At 47.7% G+C, this 23,689-nt stretch overlaps 1 protein-coding gene across 1 annotated transcript in view; it reads left to right on the forward strand.

Moving 5' to 3' along the window:
- The window catches only part of LOC137524809 (aldehyde oxidase 1-like), a 198,592-nt gene that overhangs the window by 103,268 nt on the left and 71,635 nt on the right, over nucleotides 1-23,689 (forward strand). Inside the window, exons 20-22 of the mRNA XM_068245134.1 lie at nucleotides 2,591-2,687; nucleotides 5,358-5,482; nucleotides 22,320-22,453. Of these exons, the coding sequence (XP_068101235.1) occupies nucleotides 2,591-2,687; nucleotides 5,358-5,482; nucleotides 22,320-22,453 (356 nt within the window). The remainder of the gene's footprint in view (nucleotides 1-2,590; nucleotides 2,688-5,357; nucleotides 5,483-22,319; nucleotides 22,454-23,689) is intronic.

Genomic DNA, 23,689 nt, shown 5'->3' on the forward strand with positions numbered 1-23,689 from the left:
GTCGATTTGAAAAACGCTCAGAAGCCCTTTTGGTGTGCACCAGCCTCCTTCATTCACCTTTGTTTCCCTCTTTCCCTAGTGCTGGGTGTCTGTGTCTTCTTGTCATATAGGAAAGCTAAATAAAAGTGCAATCCTGGTGAGGCAAACTATTATTATTTAGTATTTATATAGCGCCGCCATCTTCCGCAGATGCATATAACCCTGCATCATATGGCTATCGCTTGCGCTATGTGACACTGTGACATATTCCACTGAATTGTCCAAACTAAGTCTATCTGCCGTTTCTCTCTCGGGGAGTTGTTCCATCGCTGTCCCCCGTTCAAATTTGCTGCTACCAGAAGCCCTCAGAAACACTCGTGTCCTTGAGTACTTCCAAAGATAGGCAGCTCCGTAATACGCCAGCGCACTTTTGTGCATGGGCAGTATGGAGCCACCTGTCTTCGGAAGCACTCTGGGACATAAGTGCTTCCGGACCTTTCAGGAATTCCCACCTTAAAAATCCTGCGTTTGCCCCTGTAGGCCTCTTTGACCAAGTATAATCCAGTGCTGGCAGATGCTAGGGTTGATTGGGTACCTGAAGTACTATACAAATAGGTCATGAAAAATGCTTTTGTGCACGTTGTTGTTGTAACTAAAAATATGCTTAAAGCTTACCTAATTTTAGATAATGTTTAAAGTTATTTCCTGATAAATCACCCATTAGCCCTTTTGAATCCTAGTATGGAAGAGTCTTAATATTGAGGGGGTGATATATTTGTGGTTCCTAGCCCCTACTGCCACAGAGATAATGAAAAAATATGACCCCCTCCCACAAAAAAAATCCTTATTTGTTCTGTGGCTGGGAACTGGCATATATGAAAAAGTTGGAGAGAATTGATTACTTTAGCTATTTATAAAAATGTATACAACAATTTTTAAAATTATATATAGCTTGAAAAGAGACATTTTTTTGTGTCACTTCGTACATCTAATTAAACAGATGCCATATGGTGACAAAAAGGGTATGCCTCACCTTGATAAACATGCCCAAAGGCATAACTATAGACCATAACAGAACAGACAGTTGCTGTAGAACCCCAATGAATAATGGGCGCAGCATCATCTGGCTGCAGTTACTATAAAAGCAGTTAGTATACTGCCCTGACCTGAGTTTTGATGGTTCAGAAAGGTGCAGCTATATAGCTGGAGGGCTTATTTTTAAAGCAAACCTGACATGAAAATTAAAAGTCAAAACAAACATACACAGGTCATACTTACCTCCCGTGTAGTCTACTCATCAATCTCTTTCTCCTCTCCCACATCCCGTTTGTCCACTGTGATTGATGGGATTCTCTGTCCTCCATTTTAGAATTGGCAATGACCCTGTAACAGCTTCCAGGTCAGCACACTGTTAAAATGTAATATAACCCACTTGAGCCATTGGGAAACATGGGCATTACCTTGCACATCAGTTGTCATTTCAGCTATATCTGACAGCAACTGATATAAAACTGACAGTAACTGATATATTTCCATTCTGACAAATTCTTATCAGAACTGAAAGGGATCAACATTAGGAGAATACAGTGAGCTTCTGAGAAGAACTGACAGCGAGGTAAGTATGTAATATTCATTTGCAGGTACATCATGTGTTTATTTTAAATAATTTTACTCGGTTCAGGTTCTTTTAAGCTAAAGATTTGAGAAGTCAGGTGCTCTGTAATAATTAAGAGAAGGACTCGTCAAATACATTGATGACCCCCTTAATGTTTTGTAAATTTCAAGGACCAAAAGGTGTAGTGTGACACAGATTGCAGTAGCACTTTACGGCAGCTTTGTCAAGAAACTGGTAGATGATGATGCTGGTTAGCCAATGCAAAAGAAGAAAATGGTAATTGAAGTTATGTCCACTTATTTACTATATTTAACCATTCACATTTCAGTGAAAAACTTGAAATGACTGATTTATGGGAGATTCCAACTTCTTGATTGAAGCTGCTTCATTTGATATGCTGTAAAATGCAATAATACAAATATCTTATCTCAGATGACCATACATTTTCTTTAAGTTCCTTATACTTGATGTGCTTGTTTAAAGGTTGACATTTTTTTTTTATATCCAATAATAATAATAATAATTATTATTAAAGTAAAATCTCTGAGAAAAGATCATTTAGTAGTCATTAAGGTTTCAAACAGTGGCGTAGCTAAGGAGCTATGGTCCCCGGTGCAAGTTTTACATGGGCCCCCCCCCCCAGCACTCTATACATAACAATTGATACGGTGCATCAAAACCTGCCAAGGATTTCCACAGTGCCAGAGATGCAAGGAGGGGATGGGAAACAGTTTATTAATGATTACAACTATTTCAAGCATCTATAGAAATGGTTATTACCAGTACAGGACCAATAGAGAGCTAATATTGTGCTTGAGGGAGGGCCTCTTGGGGCCCGTCTGGCCCAAGGGCCCCGATGCGGTCGCTACCTCTGCACCCCCTATTGCTACTCCACTGGTTTCAAAGCACCTCAAACATAAATGCATGAAAAAGACTGCAGACTTACTATGTACAAAGCCTTATACATGTCCTGTGTTTTGGGGCCTTTCATTTTAGGATGCCATAAAACATAATTCCTTCTTTGAACCGGAGAAGAAGGTGGAATGCGGGAATGTTGATGAGGCGTTTAAAACAACAGATCACATACTAGAAGGTTTGTTAGCAAAACAATACATACGTAAATGCTTAAAAAGTAGAATATGAAAAGAGAGAAACTATTACCGTCCTTGAAATTGATTAAATGATGGTGGTTTACCACAGTGAGGATTACAATGCACTAATGTTTTTTTGCACAATGCACAGTAGGATAATACTTTAGTGTTTGTCTATGAATCAAAAATACGGCTGCTGACCTTTGCCCTGCTTACCAAGTTCTTCCAAACCTTTTAATATAAGCAATGGGATATTTCATTATTGCAGTATATTATTAGTGTTTTATTAGCACTGGCAGATGTGGGTGAAAGTAGAAATTTTGCCTAGGGCTCTACAATAGCCAGAAACGCCCTGTCTCTGTCTTCAATGATGACTTCTTCTCTGTTGAGGAACACCACTATGAATCTATGTCCACAGAAAGGGACTTGAAAAGAAGTGTGTAACTAAGATCTATTCACTTGAGCAGCTGCACCAACATTTCCTGCTTTCTATTTAGATATAACTATCTATTTAGATAGTATTAACTTAATGCTGCTAATATAACTTAATCACATAAAATAAAAAGGCTACAAGTTTGATAGACGGTAGAAAGCCCTGAAATTCTCCATCCAGTGTTTAACATGGGCAACTGTAAAGACAACAATTACCTGAGAAATGAAATGCTGAAACTCTGAGGTACCTGCTTATTTTCCCAGTACATCGCAAGACAGGAAGGGGTGTCCTGCTTCACTTCACCAAAATCCGTTCAGATTTGCATATCCCAATGATGATCGTAATAAGCTAATTATGATTACGTGTAACGATTTGTGTCAGCAATCGTCAGAATTCTGATTAATAGGTGATCTGCAGTATCACCTATAATGCAGAAATATACCGGATTATAAGGTGATCTGCAGAATTACCTATAATGCTGGTATATCTGAAGCTGACGTGACAACAAATACTGATGGTGTTTGGTGCAACAGTAATACTGATAAGAGCTGTACCTCACCAGAGGAGCTGGTGGGTACTATCAGTGTAGAGCCTCTCACCAGAGACAAGGGCCCTCTGGTGAGAGAGAGTAGTTAGACCGATCGGGTTCGGCAACAGACAGACAGATGCAGTACTAAATCGGAAGGCAGAGTCAAGAAGATATAATCAGGCAGGGTAGGCAACAAGATCAGATGTGCAAAGGTACAGAATCACTTAGCAAGAGAGTAGTCAGAACGAGCCAGAGTCATATACAAATAATAACAGTAAGTTAATGCTAGAGATAATCAAACAATTCCTATCTTGTGTGAAATCCCCGGTTTCCTCCCGGATCAAAGCACACCGGAACTATCTAAAGGTCTAAGCGCTAACACGAAGTATTCGCAACAGCAGACAAGTTGCGAGTGACATGGCAAGGCTTATGAAGCAGAGGGAGACCCTCCAGGCACGCCCCCAGCGATCAACCAATGGGGAGCGGCGAGCGTCCCCTCTGTTGTCAGCCGACCAGCTGGTCAGCTGACGCGCCTCCTCCCCGCATAAAGGTCCTGTCTGCGTGCGACAGGACAACCCTATGTGCAACTGACAGTTCCGGCCTCAGTGTCCTAGACGCCTGAGGCCCGGAAACTCTGCTGGTATGAGTGCTGGAGACAGCTGCGGTGGTAGCGCTGTTCACCGCAGCTGCCTTTTCCACATGTTACATTATGCAAATTTTTGCGTACATTTTCGCAATTTCACTTATATGTAATTATGATTTCTACATTTAATTGATTTCGTATAGTCATTCGTAGTTTTGCTTAATTTTTGCTTAATTTCGTGCTGACTTTGGCAGTGAATAGCAAAGCCATCATATATGCTATTGACGCCAAAATTGCTACATATGTTAAGCAGAATAGTGGGTACAAGTCAAAAAAAATTTCCAAAAAGACTGTGTCGTTTTTGAGAAAATCGATTTTAAAAATGCTAAGAAAAAATGTTTTTTAAACTCAAAAATGACAGTTTAAAAAACATTTTTCTTTGCATTTTTAAAATCGATTTTCTCAAAAACTACAAGGTCTTTTTGAACAATAATTTTTTTTTACTTGTACCCACTATTCTCCTTAACATATGTAGCAATTTTGGTAGCAATAGCATGTATGGGGGCTTTCCTATTAGCCAGTAAAATCGGCACAAAATTATGCGAAATTTTGCATTACGATTACGATGCGTAATTGCGAATTTCGATGCAAAGTTTCGCACATGAGAAGTTTCGGCCCACCACTGGCATATCCAAGCTCAATTTATATTTTACTTTAAAAAACCCACTTTGGAATGTTTCTAGAGTCTAGACTTTTTGCTGCCTGCAGCAACCTCTGATGCCCCCTGGTGATGTCATCTGGGCTAATGCCAAGGTTAGGTAGATGTTGTGTCAGAAAGGAAAGGAGACTTTGTAGTGGAGTCTATAGTCAGATTCTCATATGATTATACAGTAAAGACTTCCCGGTGCTTTGAAGAGCCCCATTAGTGATAGCAGCTACTGCTGCAGTCACAGTAAAAATGCAGCCTTATTAGCTAGCAGAAATGTAGTGACCCAATACAGGATCAATTTAGGCAGGAGGTATAATAGAGCGCGTCTTTATAGCACTCAGCCCATTATGTTGTCTGCTTGTATACCAACGGTTTGAATGAATAAAATGCTTTATCTCTCATTGTTTAAATGGAAAAGGTGAGATACACATGGGCGGACAGGAGCATTTCTACATGGAAACCCAAAGCATCCGTGTTATACCTAAAAAGGAGAATCAGGAAATCGAAATATATGCAGCAACACAGGATCCAACATTAATGCAGGTGCGTGGCTAAAATACTAACTGGACATGGCATTACTGTGTATTCTCTGTGAGACCAAGCTTCTATACAACAAGGGAAGCAGAGGAATAAGATTCATATAAAGAGTAAGTATGCCCTCTGCTGGATTATGTCAAAGTAGACATTCCTGTAGGCTACAATGTGAACAGTACTTAGAAAGAATTGATTAATTAAATTGTGTTAAAATTACAAGAGCTTTTCTAAGTGCTTTGTGGTATTAAAACCTCCTGCTAATGTTATCCTATGTGTGTGTTCACACTGGAGCAATGAGATTTTTGTCAAAATCACCTATAGCATTCCATGAGCTTTTCAAAATCGCTTAAAAAGCTCTTGTAATGTGAACAAGCCCGCATTGCTGGTGTTTAGCAGTAGAGATGGCTCGAACCTCTGATTTTTGATTTGCAAACCTCGAACGCGAACCTCCGCAAAAAGTTTGGTTCGCGCGAACTTCCGCGGACGCAATAGACTTATGGGGAGGCGACTTTCGAAAATTAGAAACATTTATGCTGGCCACAAAAGTGATGGAAAAGATGTTTCAAGGCGTCTTACATCTGAGTTTTTGCATGGGGGAGTGGGATACACGCCAAAAGTCCCGGGGAAAAATCTGGATTTGACGCAAAGCGTTTTAAGGGCAGAAATCACATTGCATGCTAAATTGGAGGCCTAAAGTGCTTTAAAACATCTTGCATGTGTATACATCAATCAGGGAGTGTAATTAGTGTATTGCTTCACACTGACACACCAAACTCACTGTGTAACGCACCGCACACAGCAGTTTGTGTAGTGACGGCCATGCTGGACTGGTGCGCATGAGAGTGCAGGTGATGGCGGCTTTCCAGCCCATATGGTCGCCGGGCAGAGGTTGAGGTAGCTCAATCTCAGCCCCCCCCCCCCCCCCCGAGACACTCATATAGCCGGTGGTCATTGCTTCATTGTGATACGCAAGCCCCTTCACCGCGGCGAGGTAACGATCATGAAGGGGAATTGACACATGTACATGCCTTTTGTTTTGTTGTTGCAGCTGCAGTGCAGCCAGAAAAATTAGGCAGGCATGTACACGCACCAGAAAAATTATTATATTGGCCGCTGCTAACAGTGGCCTTAAAAATTCAGGAATCTGCCTGGAGTCCTGGACCCTGTTGGTGGTGGCGGAGAAGGCAGTCAAGCGGTCTGCAGAGATGCTGTGTGGGGACCGACTTAGTCATGGGGCAGGCAGTCACACAGCATGCAGGCAGAGATGCTGTGTACAGGGACTGATTTAGTCTTTGGGCGGGCAGTAGCCCTCCGGAATCCATGCCTCATTCATTTTGATAAAGGTGAGGTACTGAACACTTTTGTGACCTAGGCGACTTCTCTTCTCAGTGACAATGCCTCCATCTGCGCTGAAGGTCCTTTCTGACAGGACGCTTGAGGCAGGGCAAGACAGCTGTAGTTGTATGGCAAATTGTGATAGCTCTGGCCACAGGTCAAGCCTGCGCACCCAGTAGTCCAAGGGTTCATCGCTGCTCACAGTGTCTACATCTACACTTAAGGTAAGGTAGTCGGCTACCTGCCAGTCAAGGCAGTAGATCCAGAAGGGCTACGGCAAGGCGTTGGACAATGTCCGCATGTCCGACATCCCCATGAGATCGCTAGAGCCTGCGTGGACATGGGAGGAGGAGGATTACTGGCAGAGGCACCTTTATTCCGTTTTGCTGTGACATCACCCTTAAACGCACTGTAAAGCATAGTTTCCAGCTTGTTCTGCAAGTGCTGCATCCTTTCTGCCTTCTGGTGATTTGGAAACATCTCCGCCACTTTTTGCCTATACCGAGGGTCTAGTAGCGTGGCCACCCAGTACAGCTCATTCCCCTTGAGGTTTTTTTATACGGGGGTCCCTCAACAGGCTGGACATGCTGTCCAGCCTGCCATCTGCACCAGTGGCGTAGCTACAAACCTCTGGGCCCCGATGCGGAATCTGGATGTGGGCCCCCCCCCCCCACGGCAACAACAGCCCCCCTCCCCCGGCAACACCCGACGCACACACATATCCGAATCCCTATAGCCAGCTATAGGTCCCCCCAGTATAGGTAGCCAGGCATAGGTACGCCAGTATAGTTGCCCCCGGTATAGGTTAGCCAGGTAGGTGCCTCCAGCATAGGTAGCCAGTATAGTTGCCCCCAGTATAGGTTAGATAGGCAGGCGCCGCCAGTACAGGTTAGCTAGGTGGGTGCCTCTAATATAGGTAGCCAGAATAGTTGCCCCCAGCATAGGTTAGATAGGTAGGTGCCCCCAGTATAGGTTAGTTAGGTAGGTGCCTCCAATATAGGTAGCCAGTATAGTTGCCACCTGTATAGGCTAGCTAGGTGCCCCGAATACAGGTTAGACAATTAAGTGCCCCCAGGTTAGATAGGTAGGTGCCCCCCAGTATAGGTTAGATTAGGTAGCTGCCCCCCAGTATAGGTTAGATGAGGTAGGTGCCCCCCAGGATAGGTTAGGTAGCTGCCCCCCAGGATAGATTAGGTAGCTTTCCCCCAGGATAGGTTAGAGTAGGTAGCTGCCCCCCCGGATAGGTTAGAGTAGGTAGCTGCCCCCCAGGATAGGTTAGGTAGGTAGCTGGCCCCCCAGGATAGGTTAGGTAGGTAGCTGGCCCCCCCAGGATAGGTTAGGTAGGTAGCTGGCCCCCCAGGATAGGTTAAGTAGGTAGCTGCCCCCCCAGGATAGGTTAGGTAGCTGCCCCCCCAGGATAGGTTAGGTAGCTGCCCCCCCAGGATAGCTTAGGTAGGTAGCTGCCCCCCAGGATAGCTTAGGTAGGTAGCTGGCCCCCCAGGATAGGTTAGGTAGGTAGCTGGCCCCCCAGGATAGGTTAGGTAGGTAGCTGGCCCCCCAGGATAGGTTAGGTAGGTAGCTGGCCCCCCAGGATAGGTTAGGTAGGTAGCTGGCCCCCCAGGATAGGTTAGGTAGGTAGCTGGCCCCCCAGGATAGGTTAGAGTAGGTAGCTGCCCCCCCGGATAGGTTAGAGTAGGTAGCTGCCCCCCAGGATAGGTTAGGTAGGTAGCTGGCCCCCCAGGATAGGTTAGGTAGGTAGCTGGCCCCCCAGGATAGGTTAGGTAGGTAGCTGGCCCCCCAGGATAGGTTAGGTAGGTAGCTGCCCCCCAGGATAGGTTAGGTAGGTAGCTGCCCCCCAGGATAGGTTAGGTAGGTAGCTGGCCCCCCAGGATAGGTTAGGTAGGTAGCTGGCCCCCCAGGATAGGTTAGGTAGGTAGCTGGCCCCCCAGGATAGGTTAGGTAGGTAGCTGGCCCCCCAGGATAGGTTAGGTAGGTAGCTGGCCCCCCAGGATAGGTTAGGTAGGTAGCTGGCCCCCCAGGATAGGTTAGGTAGGTAGCTGGCCCCCCAGGATAGGTTAGGTAGGTAGCTGGCCCCCCAGGATAGGTTAGGTAGGTAGCTGGCCCCCCAGGATAGGTTAGGTAGGTAGCTGGCCCCCCAGGGTAGGTTAGGTAGGTAGCTGCCCCCCAGGATAGGTTAGGTAGGTAGCTGGCCCCCCAGGATAGGTTAGGTAGGTAGCTGCCCCCCAGGATAGGTTAGGTAGGTAGCTGGCCCCCCAGGGTAGGTTAGGTAGGTAGCTGGCCCCCCAGGATAGGTTAGGTAGGTAGCTGGCCCCCCAGGGTAGGTTAGGTAGGTAGCTGCCCCCCAGGGTAGGTTAGGTAGGTAGGTAGGTCGCTAGCTGCCCTCTCCCTCCCTTCCTCTCCCCCTCAGATGCAGAGTGCGCAGCGCACGGAAGCGCTGTAGGCGGAACTCACCTCCGTCCCTGCGCCGCTGGTCTCCTCCCGCTCTGTATAGATGTTGTTACACACTGCTTCCTGTTTAGCCGGAAGCAGTGTGTAACAGCAGATCTATGCAGAGCGGGAGGAGACCAGCGGCGCTTGGAACACAGGCAGGTGAGTTCTGCCTACAGCGCTTCCGTGCGCTGCGCACTCTGCATCTGAGGGGGAGGGGGGGGGCCCGGGGAGAGGCCGGACTGCCCTCCCCACGGCTGCAGCTCCCCCCTCCCAATAACGCACGCAGGGATCTCCGAGTCCAAACGGACATGGGCCCCCCGGGCCCCTCCCCCGCCTCTTCAGGAGCCGGGCCCGGTCGCCGAGGCGACCGTTGCGACCACAGGCCCTACGCCCCTGATCTGCACAAAGTTGGATACAGACGTACTATCCATCTCCTCTTGCTCTTCCTCAGTGATGTCAGCTAAGTTCTCCTCCTCCCCCCAGCCACGAACAATACCACGGGAAAGTTGAGCAGCACAAGCCTCCTGCAACACCTGCTGCAGTTGTTCTTCCACCACCTCCTCTTCCTCCCAAAAAAACACACCTTCCTCATCATCTGACTCCTCTTCCCCACACGATTCTTCCTCCTCCTCCTCCCCCCTCTGTGCTGCCGCAGGTGTTGAGGAATCATCTGCTTCTGCTGAGAATTGATCCCACAACTCTTCCTCCTGTTCCTGTTCACGCTCCTCCACAGCTTGATCCACCACTCTACGCACGGTACGCTCCAGGAAGAAAGCATATGGGATCAAGTCGCTGATGGCGCCTTCACTGCGACTCACCAGGTTTGTCACCTCCTCAAATGGCCGCATGAGCCTGCAGGCATTTCGTATGAGTGTCCAGTACTTTGTCCAGAACATCCCCAGAGCGTGTCCTTTGACTGTAGTTGTAGAGATACTTTTTGACGGCTTTCTCCTGTTGTACCAGGAGGTTGAACATAAGGAGGGTCGAATTCCAGCGAGTCGGGCTATCGCAAATCAAGCGTCTCACCGGCAATTTGTTGCTCCGCTGAATATTGGCAAAGCGTGCCATGGCCGTTTAAGACCTCCTGAAATGCCCACACGCCTTCCTAGACTGATTCAGGATGTCCTGTAAGCCTGGGTACTTAGACACAAATTTCTGAATTATTAGATTGAGCACATGTGCCATGCAGAGTACATGTGTCAACTTTCCCAAATTCAAAACTGAAATGAGATTGCTGCCGTTGTCACACACCACGTTACCGATCTCCAGTTGGTGCGGGGTCAGCCACTGAACCACCTGTTTGTTAAGAGCAGCCAGGAGAGCTGCTCTAGTGTGACTCTCTGCTTTGAGGCAAGACATGTCTAAGATGGTGTGACACCGTCGTACCTGGCATGCAGCATAGGCCCTGGGGAGCTGGGGCTGTGTAGCTAGAGAGGAGATCGCAACACCAGTAGAGTAGCACTGCCACTCAGCCAAGGAGGAGGAGGATGACAGCGAAGAGGATGTAGCAGGAGGAGTAGGAGGAGAAGGAGAGGAGGTGGCAGCAGGCTTGCCTGCAAGCCGTGGAGGTGTCACAACTTGGTCCGCTGCACAGCTACATACTCCCTGCTTGCCAGCGGTCACTAGGTTGACCCAATGGGCTGTGCAAGTAATGTACCTGCCCTGACCGTGCTTGGCAGACTGTGCAGGCATCCGTGGTCAGATGGACCTTTGACCCAACGCTGTGTGCCAGAGATGACACCACTTGCCTTTCAACTTCATGGTACAGTTTGGGTATCGCCTTTTTTGAGAAATAATTGCGGGGTATGGTAACAGCTGGCGAGCTAATAGTTCTGCCAAGCCAGCTGTCAGACGCCGGGCAAGGGTATGACTGGCAGACATTGGTTTCTTCCGCTCAAAGATTTCCCTCACAGACACCTGGCTGCTGCTGTGTGCAGAGGAGCAGGAACCGGTCAAGGTGAGAGGCGGACCGGAGGAGGGTGGCTGTGATTGTGAAGGTGCAAGGGAGAAAGTGGCTGAAGATGATGCACCTGAAGGAGGAAGAGGAGAAGGAGGGTGGCTTTTCTTTTATGTGCTGCTTTTCCTCAGGTGCTCTTCCCATTGCAGTTTGTGCCTTTTCTCCATGTGCCTTCGTAAGACAGCTGTCCCTACGTGGCTGTTGGCCTTTCCACGGCTCAATTTTTGGCGGCAGAGAGAACAGATGGCATTGCTCTGATCTAAGGCAGACACACAAAAAATTTCCAAACCGCTGAGCCCCCCTGGGGTGGGGCACTATGGTGGCCTCAGCAGCTGACGTTGAAGGGCATGTTGGCTGGCTGTCCATAGGTGGCAATACATGGCGCCGGAAACTGCCACCAGCTGTTTCTCAAGACGAGCTCCCCCTGCTTCTTTCAGCAACTCGTCTCCTCCTACTCCTCTCTGACTCCCCCTCTGAACTGTCCCCTTGGTCATCTTGTCTTTTAGGATCCCACGTGGCATCCATATAATCATAATCATCATAATCATCCTCCCCAGCTTCGCTTGCCTCAGACACCTCATAAACTGCACCAACAGCAGGTACTTCATCCTCCTACTCCTCACTCGTTACGTCCATAGTGTCGCCTAACTCAGACATATGAGGTGGTGTAACTTGCTTAGTGCCTTCATCTTGTTGTAACAATAATGTCTGTGAATCAGTTAATTCCCCACCAAATAACTTCTGCAAAGTGTCAAATGCAGCGGATGTGGTACTTGTAGTAGCGCTGGTGGCTGCGGAAGATGAGGTGTTCTATGTTAAATAGTCTACCACGTCCTGACAATCTTGGGAGTTGATGGGACGTGCCTTCTTCTGAGCACTATACTTTGGGCCAGGGCCGCACAAAATCACGTCAGCACGACCTCGAACAGACCTGCCGGGGGGCCTGCCTCTGGGTCTGCTACTGGCTCTGCCTCTGCCTGTTGTTTTGTCCATATCGGGGGGGGGGGGGGAACAGTTGAGTATGCAGTGATTGGTGTTACAAATGTACAGCTGTCACACACACAGGTACCGTCAACAGGTGCAGTGACACTGCGTGCGCTCACATAGGTAGGTAGGTGCACTGAACACAGGTGGGTATGCAGTGATTGGTATTACAAATCTGCAGCTGTCACACACACAGGTACCATCAACAGGTGCAGTGACATTGCGTGCGCTCTTGTAGGTAGGTAGGTGCACTGAACACAGGTGGGTATGCAGTGATTGGTATTACAAATGTGCAGCTGTCACACACACAGGTAGTCACTGAATGTGCTGGACCTGGCAGTGGCACAGTAGGAATTACCAAGGGTCCCACCAGCAGCTGTGACTGACAATGCTGTATATGCAACACAAGTGTCTGTGGGACACACACACAAAATGAAAAAAATTGATCACAAGTAGAGATGGGCCGAACTTCCGATTTTAGGTTCGCGAACCCGGTTCGTGGAAAAGTTTGCGAACCGCAATAGACTTCAATGGGGAGGCGAACTTTGAAAAATAGAAAAAATTATGCTGGCCACAAAAGTGATGGAAAATATGTTTCAAGGGGTCTAACACCTGGAGGGGGGCATGGCGGAGTGGGATACACGCCAAAAGTCCCGGGGAAAAATCTGGATGTGACGCAAAACAGCGTTTTAAGGGCAGAAATCACATTGAATGCTAAATTGCAGGCCTAACTTGCTTTAAAACATCTTGCATGTGTATACATCAATCAGGTAGTGTAATTAGAGTACTGCTTCACACTGACGCACCAAACTAACTGTGTAATGCACCGCAAGTTACCAGCTGTTTGGTAACGGCCATGCTGGACTACTGCGCAACATGGCGATATTGCTCTTCCTCACTCAGTGATGTCAGGTAATGTGTGACTGCCTTCTCAACTTTCCATGGCATTGTTAAAAAGCTTACGTTTTGTTTTTAAATTACATTTTCTACTTGCTGTGTACTTGTTCAGTACCGCTACAATGAGAATCCTATGGAGGCGGGCAAGTCTGGCATTGTGACCCCGGGTAATGGCCGGGGAATGAGGTTTTGAATCCGGTGTGGAGCCTGAGCAACGGATACCACTACACATCCAAGGAGGGCAGCAGGCAGGCATGCACGCCTGCCCCGAGGTAGTGACCAAAAATAACAATACAGGAGGAGGACTTTCGAGGCCCTGCTGTGTATTTGAAATGAATGTACTTTAAATCCTTTAACGAGAACCAGTTATGGCGGGCAAAGATGACACCACATTCCTTTCACGAGAATCATATGGAGGCGGGCAAGTCTGCCATTTGTGACCCCGGGTAATGGCCGGGGAATGAGGGATGGAATCCGATGTGGAGCCTGAGCAACGGCTACCACTACACAGGCAAGGAGGGCAGCAGGCAGGCATGCACGCCCGCCCCGAGGTAGTGACCAAAAATAACAATACAGGACTCAGGAGGACTTTTGAGGCCCTAATTGTAATGAATCAGCTTTAAATCCTTTAACGGGAATCCGTTATGGAGGGCAAGTCTGCCATCCATTGAAGTGCAAGTTCTGCACTGACTGCCAGGTATAATACAATGTGCAGTCACAGATGCAGTAAAAGGTATGCAGTGACTGCAAACAGCCGTTTGTGTAGTGACGGCCGTGCTGGACTGGTGCGCACCATGACTAGAGTGCAGGTGATGGTGGCTTTTCAGCACATATGGTCGCCCGGCTGATGTAGCTGAATGACAGAACAGTGACTGTCCAGCTGATCAAGTTTGGTCTGACCACAATGAAACAACAGTGCCACCCCCACCCGAGACACTCATATAGCCGGCGGTCATTGCTTCATTGTGATACGCAGGCCCTTTGACCGCGGCAAGGTAATGATCACGAAGGGGGATGGGCACATGTACATGCCTTTTTTTTTTGTTGCAGCCGCCTGCAGTTCAGCCAGAAAAATTAGGCAGGCATGTGCACGCCCCAGAAAAATTAGTATAGCGGCTGCTGCTAATTCTGGAATCCGCCTAGAGTCCTGGACCCTGGTGGTGGTGGCGGAGAAGGCAGTCAAGCGGCCTGCAGGCAGAGATGCTGTGTGTGGGGACTGACTTAGTCTTCGGTCGTGCAATAGCCCTCAGGGATCCATGCCTCATTCATTTTGATAAAGGTCAGGTACTGAACACTGTCATGACTTCTCTTCTCAGTGACAATGCCTCCAGCTGCACTGAAGGTCCTTTCTGACAGGTCGCTTGCGGCAGGGCAAGAGAGAAGTTGTATGGCAAATTGGGACAGCTCTGGCCACAGGTCAAGCATGCGCAACCAGTAGAGCAAGGGTTCATCCTCGCTGCTCGCAGTCGCAGTGTGTACATCCACACTTAAGGCCAGGTAGTCGGCTACCTGCCGGTCCAGGTGTTGGTGGAGGGTGGATCCTGAAGGGCTACTGTGAGGCGTTGGACTAAAGAATGTCCGCATGTCCGACATCACCCCGAGATCGCTGGAGCGTCCTGTCCTTGCCTGCGTGGACTGGTGAGGAGGAGGAGGATTACTGCCAGTGGTACCTTTATTGCGTTGTACTGTCACATCACCCTTAAATGCATTGTAAAGCATCATTGACAGCTTGTTCTGCAAGTGCTGCATCCTTTCCGCCTTGTGTTGAGTTGGTAACAGGTCTGCCACTTTGTGCCTGTACCGAGGGTCTAGTAACGTGGCCACCCAGTACAGGTCATTCCCCTTGAGTTTTTTGATACGGGGGTCCCTCAACAGGCTGGACAACATGAAAGAGGCCATCTGCACAAAGTCGGATCCAGACGTACTCTCCATCTCCTCTTGCTCTTCCACAGTGACGTCACGCAACTCCTCTTCCTCCCCCCAGCCACGAACAATACCACGGGAACGTGGAGCAGCAGAAGCCCCCTGTGATGGCTGCTGCGGTTGTTCTTCTGCTGCCGCCGCCGCCTCTTCCTCCTCCACAGAAACTCCTTCCTCATAATCGTCATCCGAGTTTGACTCCTCTCCTTCCCCACACGACTCCTCTTCTTCCTCCTCCTCCCCCCTCTGTGGTGCCGCAGGTGTCGAGGAAACATGTGGTTCGGATGTAAATCGCTCCCACGAATCCTCCTGCCGTAGCTGTTCCTGTTCCCGCTCCTCCACAGCTTCATCCACCACTCTACGCACGGCACGCTCCATGAAGTAAGCGTAGGGGATCAAGTCGCTGATGGTGCCTTCAGCGCTACTCACCAGGTTGGTCACCTCCTCAAATGGCCGCATGGTCCTGCATGCATTTCGCATCAGTGTCCAGCTGTTGGGCCACAACATCCCCATCTTCCCAGATTGTGTCCTTCTACTGTAGTTGTACAGGTACTGGGTGATGGCTTTCTCCTGATCTAGCAGGCGACAGAACATGAGCAGGGTGGAATTCCAGCGAGTTGGGCTATCGCATATCAAGCGTCTCACCGGCATGTTGTTTTTCCGCTGAATGTCCGCAAAGCGTGCCATGTCCGTATAAGACCGCCTGAAATGCCCACACAACTTCCTGGTCTGCTTCAGGACGTACTTTGAGACAAATCTTTGCACGACCAGATTCAGCACATGTGCCATGCAGGGTACATGTGTCAGCTTTCCCAAATTCAAAGTGGAAAGGAGATTGCTGGCGTTCTCACACACCACGTTGCCGATCTCCAGCTGGTGCGGGGTCAGCCATTGCTCCACCTGTTTGTTAAGAGCAGCCAGGAGAGCTGCTCCAGTGTGACTCTCCGCTTTGAGGCAAGGCATGTCTAAAATTGCGTGACACCGTCGTACCTGGCATGCAGCGTAGGCTCTGGGGAGATGGGGCTGTGTAGCTGGAGAGGAAGAGGAGATGGCAGCACCGCTAGAGTTCAACTGACAGGAGGCCTGTCTGCAAGCCATGGAGGTGTCACAAGTCGGTCCGCTGCGCAGCCACGTACTCCCTGCTTGCTGCCATCGGTCACCAGGTTGACCCAATGGGCTGTGTACGTAATGTAGCGGCCCTGCCTGTGCTTGGCAGACCAGGCATCCGTGGTCAGGTGGACCCTTGACCCAACGCTCTTCGCAATAGATGACACCACTTGCCTCTGAACTGCACGGTACAGTTTGGATATGGCCTTTCGTGAAAAATAAGTGCGGCCTGGTATCTTCCACTGCGGTGTCCCAATGGCCACAAATTTACGGAAAGCCTCTGACTCCACCAGCTTGTATGGTAATAGCTGGCGAGCTAATAGTTCCGCCACACCAGCTGTCAGACGCCGGGCAAGAGGGTGACTGGCCGAAATTGGCTTCTTCCGCTCAAAGACTTCCTTCACGGACACCTGGCTACTGCTGTGGGCAGAGGAGCAGGAACCGCTCAAGGGCAGAGGCGGTGTGAAGGAGGGTGGCTGTGAAGGTTCAAGGGAGAAAGCGGATGAAGACAATGCACCTGAAGGAGGAAGAGGAGAAGGAGGGTGGCTTGTCTTTTGAGGGGTGCTGCTTTTCCTCAGGTGTTCTTCCCATAGCTGTTTGTGCCTTTTCTCCAGGTGCCTTCGTAAGGCACTTGTCCCTACGTGAGTGTTGGCCTTTCCACGGCTCAATTTTTGGAGGCAGAGAGAACAGATGGCTTTGCTCCTATCTGAGGCACACACGTTAAAATATTTCCAAACCGCTGAGCCCCCCTGGGGTGATGGCACTACAGTGGCATCAACAGCTGACCTTGAAGGGCATGTTGGCTGGCTGGCCATAGCTGGCGATATATGGCGCCGGACACTGCCCCCAGCTGTTTCTGAGGACGAGCTCCCTCTGCTTCTTTTTTTTTTTTTTTTTTTTTTCTTTTTTTTTCAACTCAGCACACAGACCCAAATTCATGAGTAATCAGTTACATGGGGCATTAGCAATTTCTTTTCTTGCCATACCCCTAAACTGAAATGTGTGATCATCATAGTTTATTCATCGTAAATTGATAAGAGCTAAATAGGCATCTCTGTAACTTTCTTCATCATTAAACTCTTATTTCCCACAATTACATGACTGTTGCTGAGACAATTATCTATTTATCCTTCTCATACCACAATCATATACATGTGCCCTGTCAACATCCTGTATATACTCCTCTCATCTCTCCAACCTCTCTTTTGAAGGGTATCTGTACCTTGCAAAATTATCCAACAAACATAGGCGTCCCAAATGTGCCACTCACAGTCACCCCATCATCCACTCCTTCCCAGGGGCCCATCATCCCACTCTAATACCAACCAACACCGCCCCCCCCCCAGCCCCAACAACGCTCGCCAGCGACTCCCAATTCTCAGCTCAGTCCCTCCCCAGGGTAAACCTAACCGAGATTAGCTGTAAGGCTTCTCCATATTTCTTCTATTTTATTCGTAGTTCCCAGCTCCTTGTTCTTACACAGTTCATCCATCCTAACAAACCATTCTCCTATATCTAGCCTAGACGGATTTTTCCAGTTATTAGCGATAATACTTTTGGCAACTATCGTGCCGTATTCTTTAATCAGAGAGCATCCAAGGCTTTCTTTTTTAGCTGTATAACTAAGGATTGCTTCCTTCGGTGTAAGTTCAAATTTTTCTTTTAGCAATCTCTCGGCCAGGAGGATGATATCATCCCAAAATTTTCTAACTATCGGGCACTGCCACCACATATAGCTCCCTCTGCTTCTATCATGGAGTCGTCTCCTCCTACTCCTCTCTGGCCCCCCCTCTGAACTGTCCCCCTGGTCATCTCCTCTATTGGGAACATACGTGGCATCCGTATAATCGTCATCATAATCCTCCTGCCCAGCTTCGCTTTCCTCAGACAACTCCACAACTGCACCAACTTCAGGTGGTTCATCATGCCCCTCCTCACACGTTATGTCCATACTATCGCCACCTAACTCAGACGTATGAGGTGGTGTACCTGCGCCTTCTTCTTGTTGTTGCAGTAGTGGCTGTGAATCAGTGATTTCACCACCACCACCAAATAACTCCTGCAAAGTGTCAAATGCAGCGGATGTGGTGCTTTTTGTAGCGCTGGTGGCTGCGGGAGATGAGGTGTTCTGTGTTAAATACTCAAGCACGTCCTCACAATTTTGGGAAGTGATGGCACGTGCCTTCTTCTGAGCACTGTACTTTGGGCCAGGTCCGCACGAAATCACAGCAACACCACCTCGCACAGACCTGCCAGTGCCAGGTGGCCTTCCTCTGAGTCTGCCTCTACCTCTCCCTCTACCTGGTTTGTCCATTTTGTCAATCTCGGGGGGAAGCTAGGTATATGCAGTGAGGTGAGTTCACTCAACAGAAAAGGTAGATATGCAGTAAGGTGAGTTCACTCAACCCAAAGGTAGTTATATATGCAGTAAAGTGAGTTCACTGAACACAAAAGGTAGCTATATGCAGTGAGGTGAGTTCACTCAACACAAAGGTAGTTATATATGCAGTGAGGTGAGTTCACTGAACACAAAAGGTAGCTATATGCAGTGAGGTGAGTTCACTCAACCCAAAGGTAGTTATATATGCAGTGAGGTGAGTTCACTGAACACAAAAGGTAGCTATATGCAGTGAGGTGAGTTCACTCAACCCAAAGGTAGTTATATGCAGTGAGGTGAGTTCACTCAACAGAAAAGGTAGATATGCATTGAGGTGAGTTCACTCAACCCAAAGGTAGTTATATATGCAGTGAGGTGAGTTCACTGAACACAACAGGTAGTTAGATGCAGTCAGCTGAGTTCACTCAACACAAAGGTAGTTATATGCAGTGAGGTGAGTTCACTCAACAGAAAAGGTAGATATGCATTGAGGTGAGTTCACTCAACCCAAAGGTAGTTATATATGCAGTGAGGTGAGTTCACTGAACACAAAGGTAGTTAGATGCAGTCAGCTGAGTTCACTCAACACAAAGGTAGTTATATGCAGTGAGGTGAGTTCACTCAACAGAAAAGGTAGATATGCAGTGAGGTGAGTTCACTCAACCCAAAGGTAGTTATATATGCAGTGAGGTGAGTTCACTGAACACAAAAGGTAGCTATGTGCAGTGAGGTGAGTTCACTCAACCCAAAGGTAGTTATATATGCAGTGAGGTGAGTTCACGGAACACAACAGGTAGTTAGATGCAGTCAGCTGAGTTCACTCAACACAAAGGTAGTTATTTGCAGTGAGGTGAGTTCACTGAACACAAAAGGTAGCTATATGCAGTGAGGTGAGTTCACTCAACCCAAAGGTAGTTATATATGCAGTGAGGTGAGTTCACTGAACACAAAAGGTAGCTATATGCAGTGAGGTGAGTTCACTCAACCCAAAGGTAGTTATATATGCAGTGAGGTGAGTTCACTGAACACAACAGGTAGTTAGATGCAGTCAGCTGAGTTTACTCAACACAAAGGTAGTTATATGCAGTGAGGTGAGTTCACTCAACAGAAAAGGTAGATATGCAGTGAGGTGAGTTCATTCAACCCAAAGGTAGTTATATATGCAGTGAGGTGAGTTCACTCAACCCAAAGGTAGTTATATATGCAGTGAGGTGAGTTCACGGAACACAACAGGTAGTTAGATGCAGTCAGCTGAGTTCACTCAACACAAAGGTAGTTATTTGCAGTGAGGTGAGTTCACTCAACCCAAAGGTAGTTATATATGCAGTGAGGTGAGTTCACTGAACACAAAAGGTAGCTATATGCAGTGAGGTGAGTTCACTCAACCCAAAGGTAGTTATATATGCAGTGAGGTGAGTTCACTGAACACAACAGATAGTTAGATGCAGTCAGCTGAGTTCACTCAACACAAAGGTAGTTATATGCAGTGAGGTGAGTTCACTCTACAGAAAAGGTAGATATGCAGTGAGGTGAGTTCACTCAACTTAAAAGGTAGTTATATGCAGTGAGGCAAGTTCACTCAACACAAAAGGTAGTTATGTGCAGCGAGGTGGGTTCACTCAACACAAACGTAGGTGTGATGAGGTGCGTTAACTAAACACAACAGGTACTAGTACTGGGTGGGTAGTACAATGTGCAGCTCCCTGTCACACACACAGGTAGTCCCTGAATGTGCTGCTGAATGCTGGTGGGCTGCTGGCAGTGGGACACACACATTATGAATTAGCAATGCTGTCTAAGCAATACAAGTGTCTCACACACACAGGTAGTCACTGAATGTGCTGCTGCTGCTGGCAGTGGGACACACAGTATGAATTAGCAATGCTGTCTAAACAACACAAGTGTCAGTTTCAAACACAGGAAAAAAAAATGATCACACGAGCAGGATGAGCTCTGAAAAGAGCTGTTCTGGGGCGCTATTATAGCAATAAGATTCAGCTAGGAGCAAGCTAAGAAGGCAAGAGCCTGACTAATCTGTCCCTAGGAGAACAAGTCTGCAGCAGCTGTCCCTAGTCTGTCTCTAGCAGGCACATGAGCAAGGCTAATGGCCGCCGGAGCCTGCCTTATATAAGGGGGGGTGGGGCTCCAGGGCTTAGTATAGCCGGATTGGCTACAATGCGCCTGCTGACTGTGATGCAGAGGGTCAAAGTTGACCCTCATAGAGCATTATGGGGCGAATCGAACTTCCGGGAAAGTTCGCCTTCGCAGGCGAAGGCGAACCACCCGAGGTTCGCCTGGAACCGTTAGCCGGTGAACCGTTCGGCCCACCTCTAATCACAAGAACAACGTTAGCTCTCAAAAGAGCTGTTGAGGATGAGGAGTGCTTTTTAGCAATAAGATCAGCAAGAAAGAGCAACCTAATAAGCTTAACACAAGAGCCTAACTAAGCTTTCCCTATGTCAGCAGGTTCTCTCCCTTCTCTAATTACTGCAGCCACACAAGTGAGTGAAATGGCTGACGCTGCCTGTGTTTTATAGGGGGGGGGGGGGAGTGTAGCCTGATTGGCTACCCTGTGTCTGCTGACTGCGATGTAAAGGTTCAAAGTTGACCCTAATGATGTAGTATAGGGGGCGGGTTGAACTCGCATATAGTTTGCAGTTCCCCCTGTTACGCGAACCACAGAAGTTTGCGCGAATAAGTTCGTGGGTGAACCATTCGGGCCATCTCTATTTAGCAGAAGTAATGGAGAAGTATGTGATCAGGCTGATCAGCTGATTTATAAGGCTCTGTTTTTCTATGATTTTCTGCTTTGGCACATGATCGGCGTCTTGCAACTCAGCCAATCATACTAATCCCAATACTGTTCTGAAAAACACAAGCAATACTTTACAATTTGTGATTTTGGCTTGCTCCTCAAGCCTCATTTGCCTGAAGTCTGCCTCGACTCTTACCCTGATTGTCTAATTATCTTTGGCTGAAGGACATGGATAAAAACACAAAGCCCATCTCAGGCACGAATATAAAAACACTGCTAAGTTGCACCCAGAACACACCAAAACAGAACTGACAATAATATTCAAAAATAAGTAAAACCTGAATCAACAATCACATGACCTTTGGCAGCCACAAGTCCGAGGCAATAGTTTATATTAGATAATACCGTGGTTGGTGCTCCACCAGCTATATGCTGGGGCAAGAAGGGGCATCGCCCCCTCAAATAAATACTTGCCCCCTCAATCGGGCAGAGTGGCAGGGAGGAGCAGCGGGGACAGTGGAACAGCGGGCAGGGGACGTGCCCACCTTCCCCCGCCAGGCTGCGGGACCCCCGTGGTGAACTGGCTGTGGCGTCTAATAGACACAACGCCAGTTCATCCCTGCAGCCCACAGCTCACCGCTCCAGCCTGTATAGTCTTCCGGCAGGCAGAGCAGGGCTACGGGAGGATGGCGCCCGAAGCCCTGTACTGGAGACTATTTGTCTCTGAATGAACTTTACCTAGGGCTGGTTCACACTACAAGCACTGCACCAGTGATTTGAAAAGCTCATGCTAATGTAATGCTATGTGTGTGTTGTCGCTTGAGTGATGCGATTTTTTTTAAAATGTACACATAGCATTACATTAGCAAGAGATTTTCAAACCACTGGTGCTTAGAAATACGCATGCAGGGTGACACAGCCCATAAACATTTGTTACATCTATTCCAACAATTATCAAATGTTTCTACAAAATTAAGTGAGATCTATTGATCAATCACCAATAGACCGGGTCATGCCAGTTTAAACGACAACAAAAATGACACTGTTTTTTTTCCTTCTATAGAGTGTAGTGGCCAAAGCCTTAGGCATCCCCTCTAATCGCATCAACTGCCATGTGAAAAGGATTGGTGGAGCATTTGGTGGAAAAATTGTGAAGACAGCCTACATAGCAGCAATCACAGCTGTGGCAGCTAAAAAGTAAGTGCAAAACCTCTCCTCTTCAGACTAATACTGCAATAATGTTGAATGAACATGACCTCACTGAACAGCTTATAGCACTGTTTAAGTTTAGAGAAGCAATGCCACTTGCACAATATAGGTAGGGTTTGTAGCAGCTACAAAGCTCTCTGTGACATGGCTACAAATTACATTTAGGCTGCTATTTGTGGCTAATAACAGAAACTTGTCACTGGAACAGGATGCTGATATGTTTCAGAGGCTTTTAGGTTAATTAGTAGATGACTGCAAATAACATAGCTGAGAGACTACACTGAAGTAGATGATGCATGCTGCAGCAGTTATAACAAAGAAAGTTGCTGCACATAATAACAATGTAAGGGCTGGAGCCCACTGCAAATCACAACTTGCAATCGCAGATAGCTTTTAGTAATGATTTCTGGAGCTTTTGAATCATTTTTTATTTTAATGCTCAGTGTCGGACTGGGAGCTGGAAAAGCTGAGGAAATCCATTTGCTGGCCAAGCAGCAGTAATCAGGTGTTGCTGCTCACAGTAAAGACTTGCTGCAGGTTTCTATTGGGAGTGATAACACAGGGTTTCAGCAGCTTGGCCAGCAGGTAGATTACCTCAGTTTTTCCACCTCCCAGTAGAGATGGCCCGAACTGTTCGCATGCGAACTTGATTGTGCAAATCCGAGCTGGTGAACCGCTAACATATAGCGAGTTCGAACCCACCCCCTATACTACATCATTGGGCTAAACTTTGACCCTCTACATCATAGTCAGCAGACACATGGCAGCCATTAAGGCTGCACTAACTCCTGGACCCCGGCCCCCCTATAAAAACTGCTGCGTCTGCCATTTTCTCATCTCTGCATCTGTGTGACTACACATTGTATTATACCAGTCACTGCATGCCTTTCACTGCATTTGTGTGACTGCACACTGTATTATACCAGTCACTGCATACCTTTCACTGCATCGGTGTGACTGCACACTGTATTATACCAGTCACTGCATACTTTTCACTGCATCTGTGTGACTGCACACTGTATTATACCAGTCACTGCATACCTTCACTGCATCTGTGTGACTGCACACTGTTTTATATACCAGTCACTGCATACCTTTCACTGCATCTGTGTGACTGCACACTGTATTATACCAGTCCCTGCATACCTTTCTCTGCATCTGTGTGACTTTACTCTGTATTATACCAGTCACTGCATACCTTTCACTGCATCTGTGTGAATGCAC

This window comes from Hyperolius riggenbachi, chromosome 7, assembly GCF_040937935.1.
Source record: "Hyperolius riggenbachi isolate aHypRig1 chromosome 7, aHypRig1.pri, whole genome shotgun sequence".
In the NCBI taxonomy this organism is placed as follows: domain Eukaryota; kingdom Metazoa; phylum Chordata; class Amphibia; order Anura; family Hyperoliidae; genus Hyperolius; species Hyperolius riggenbachi.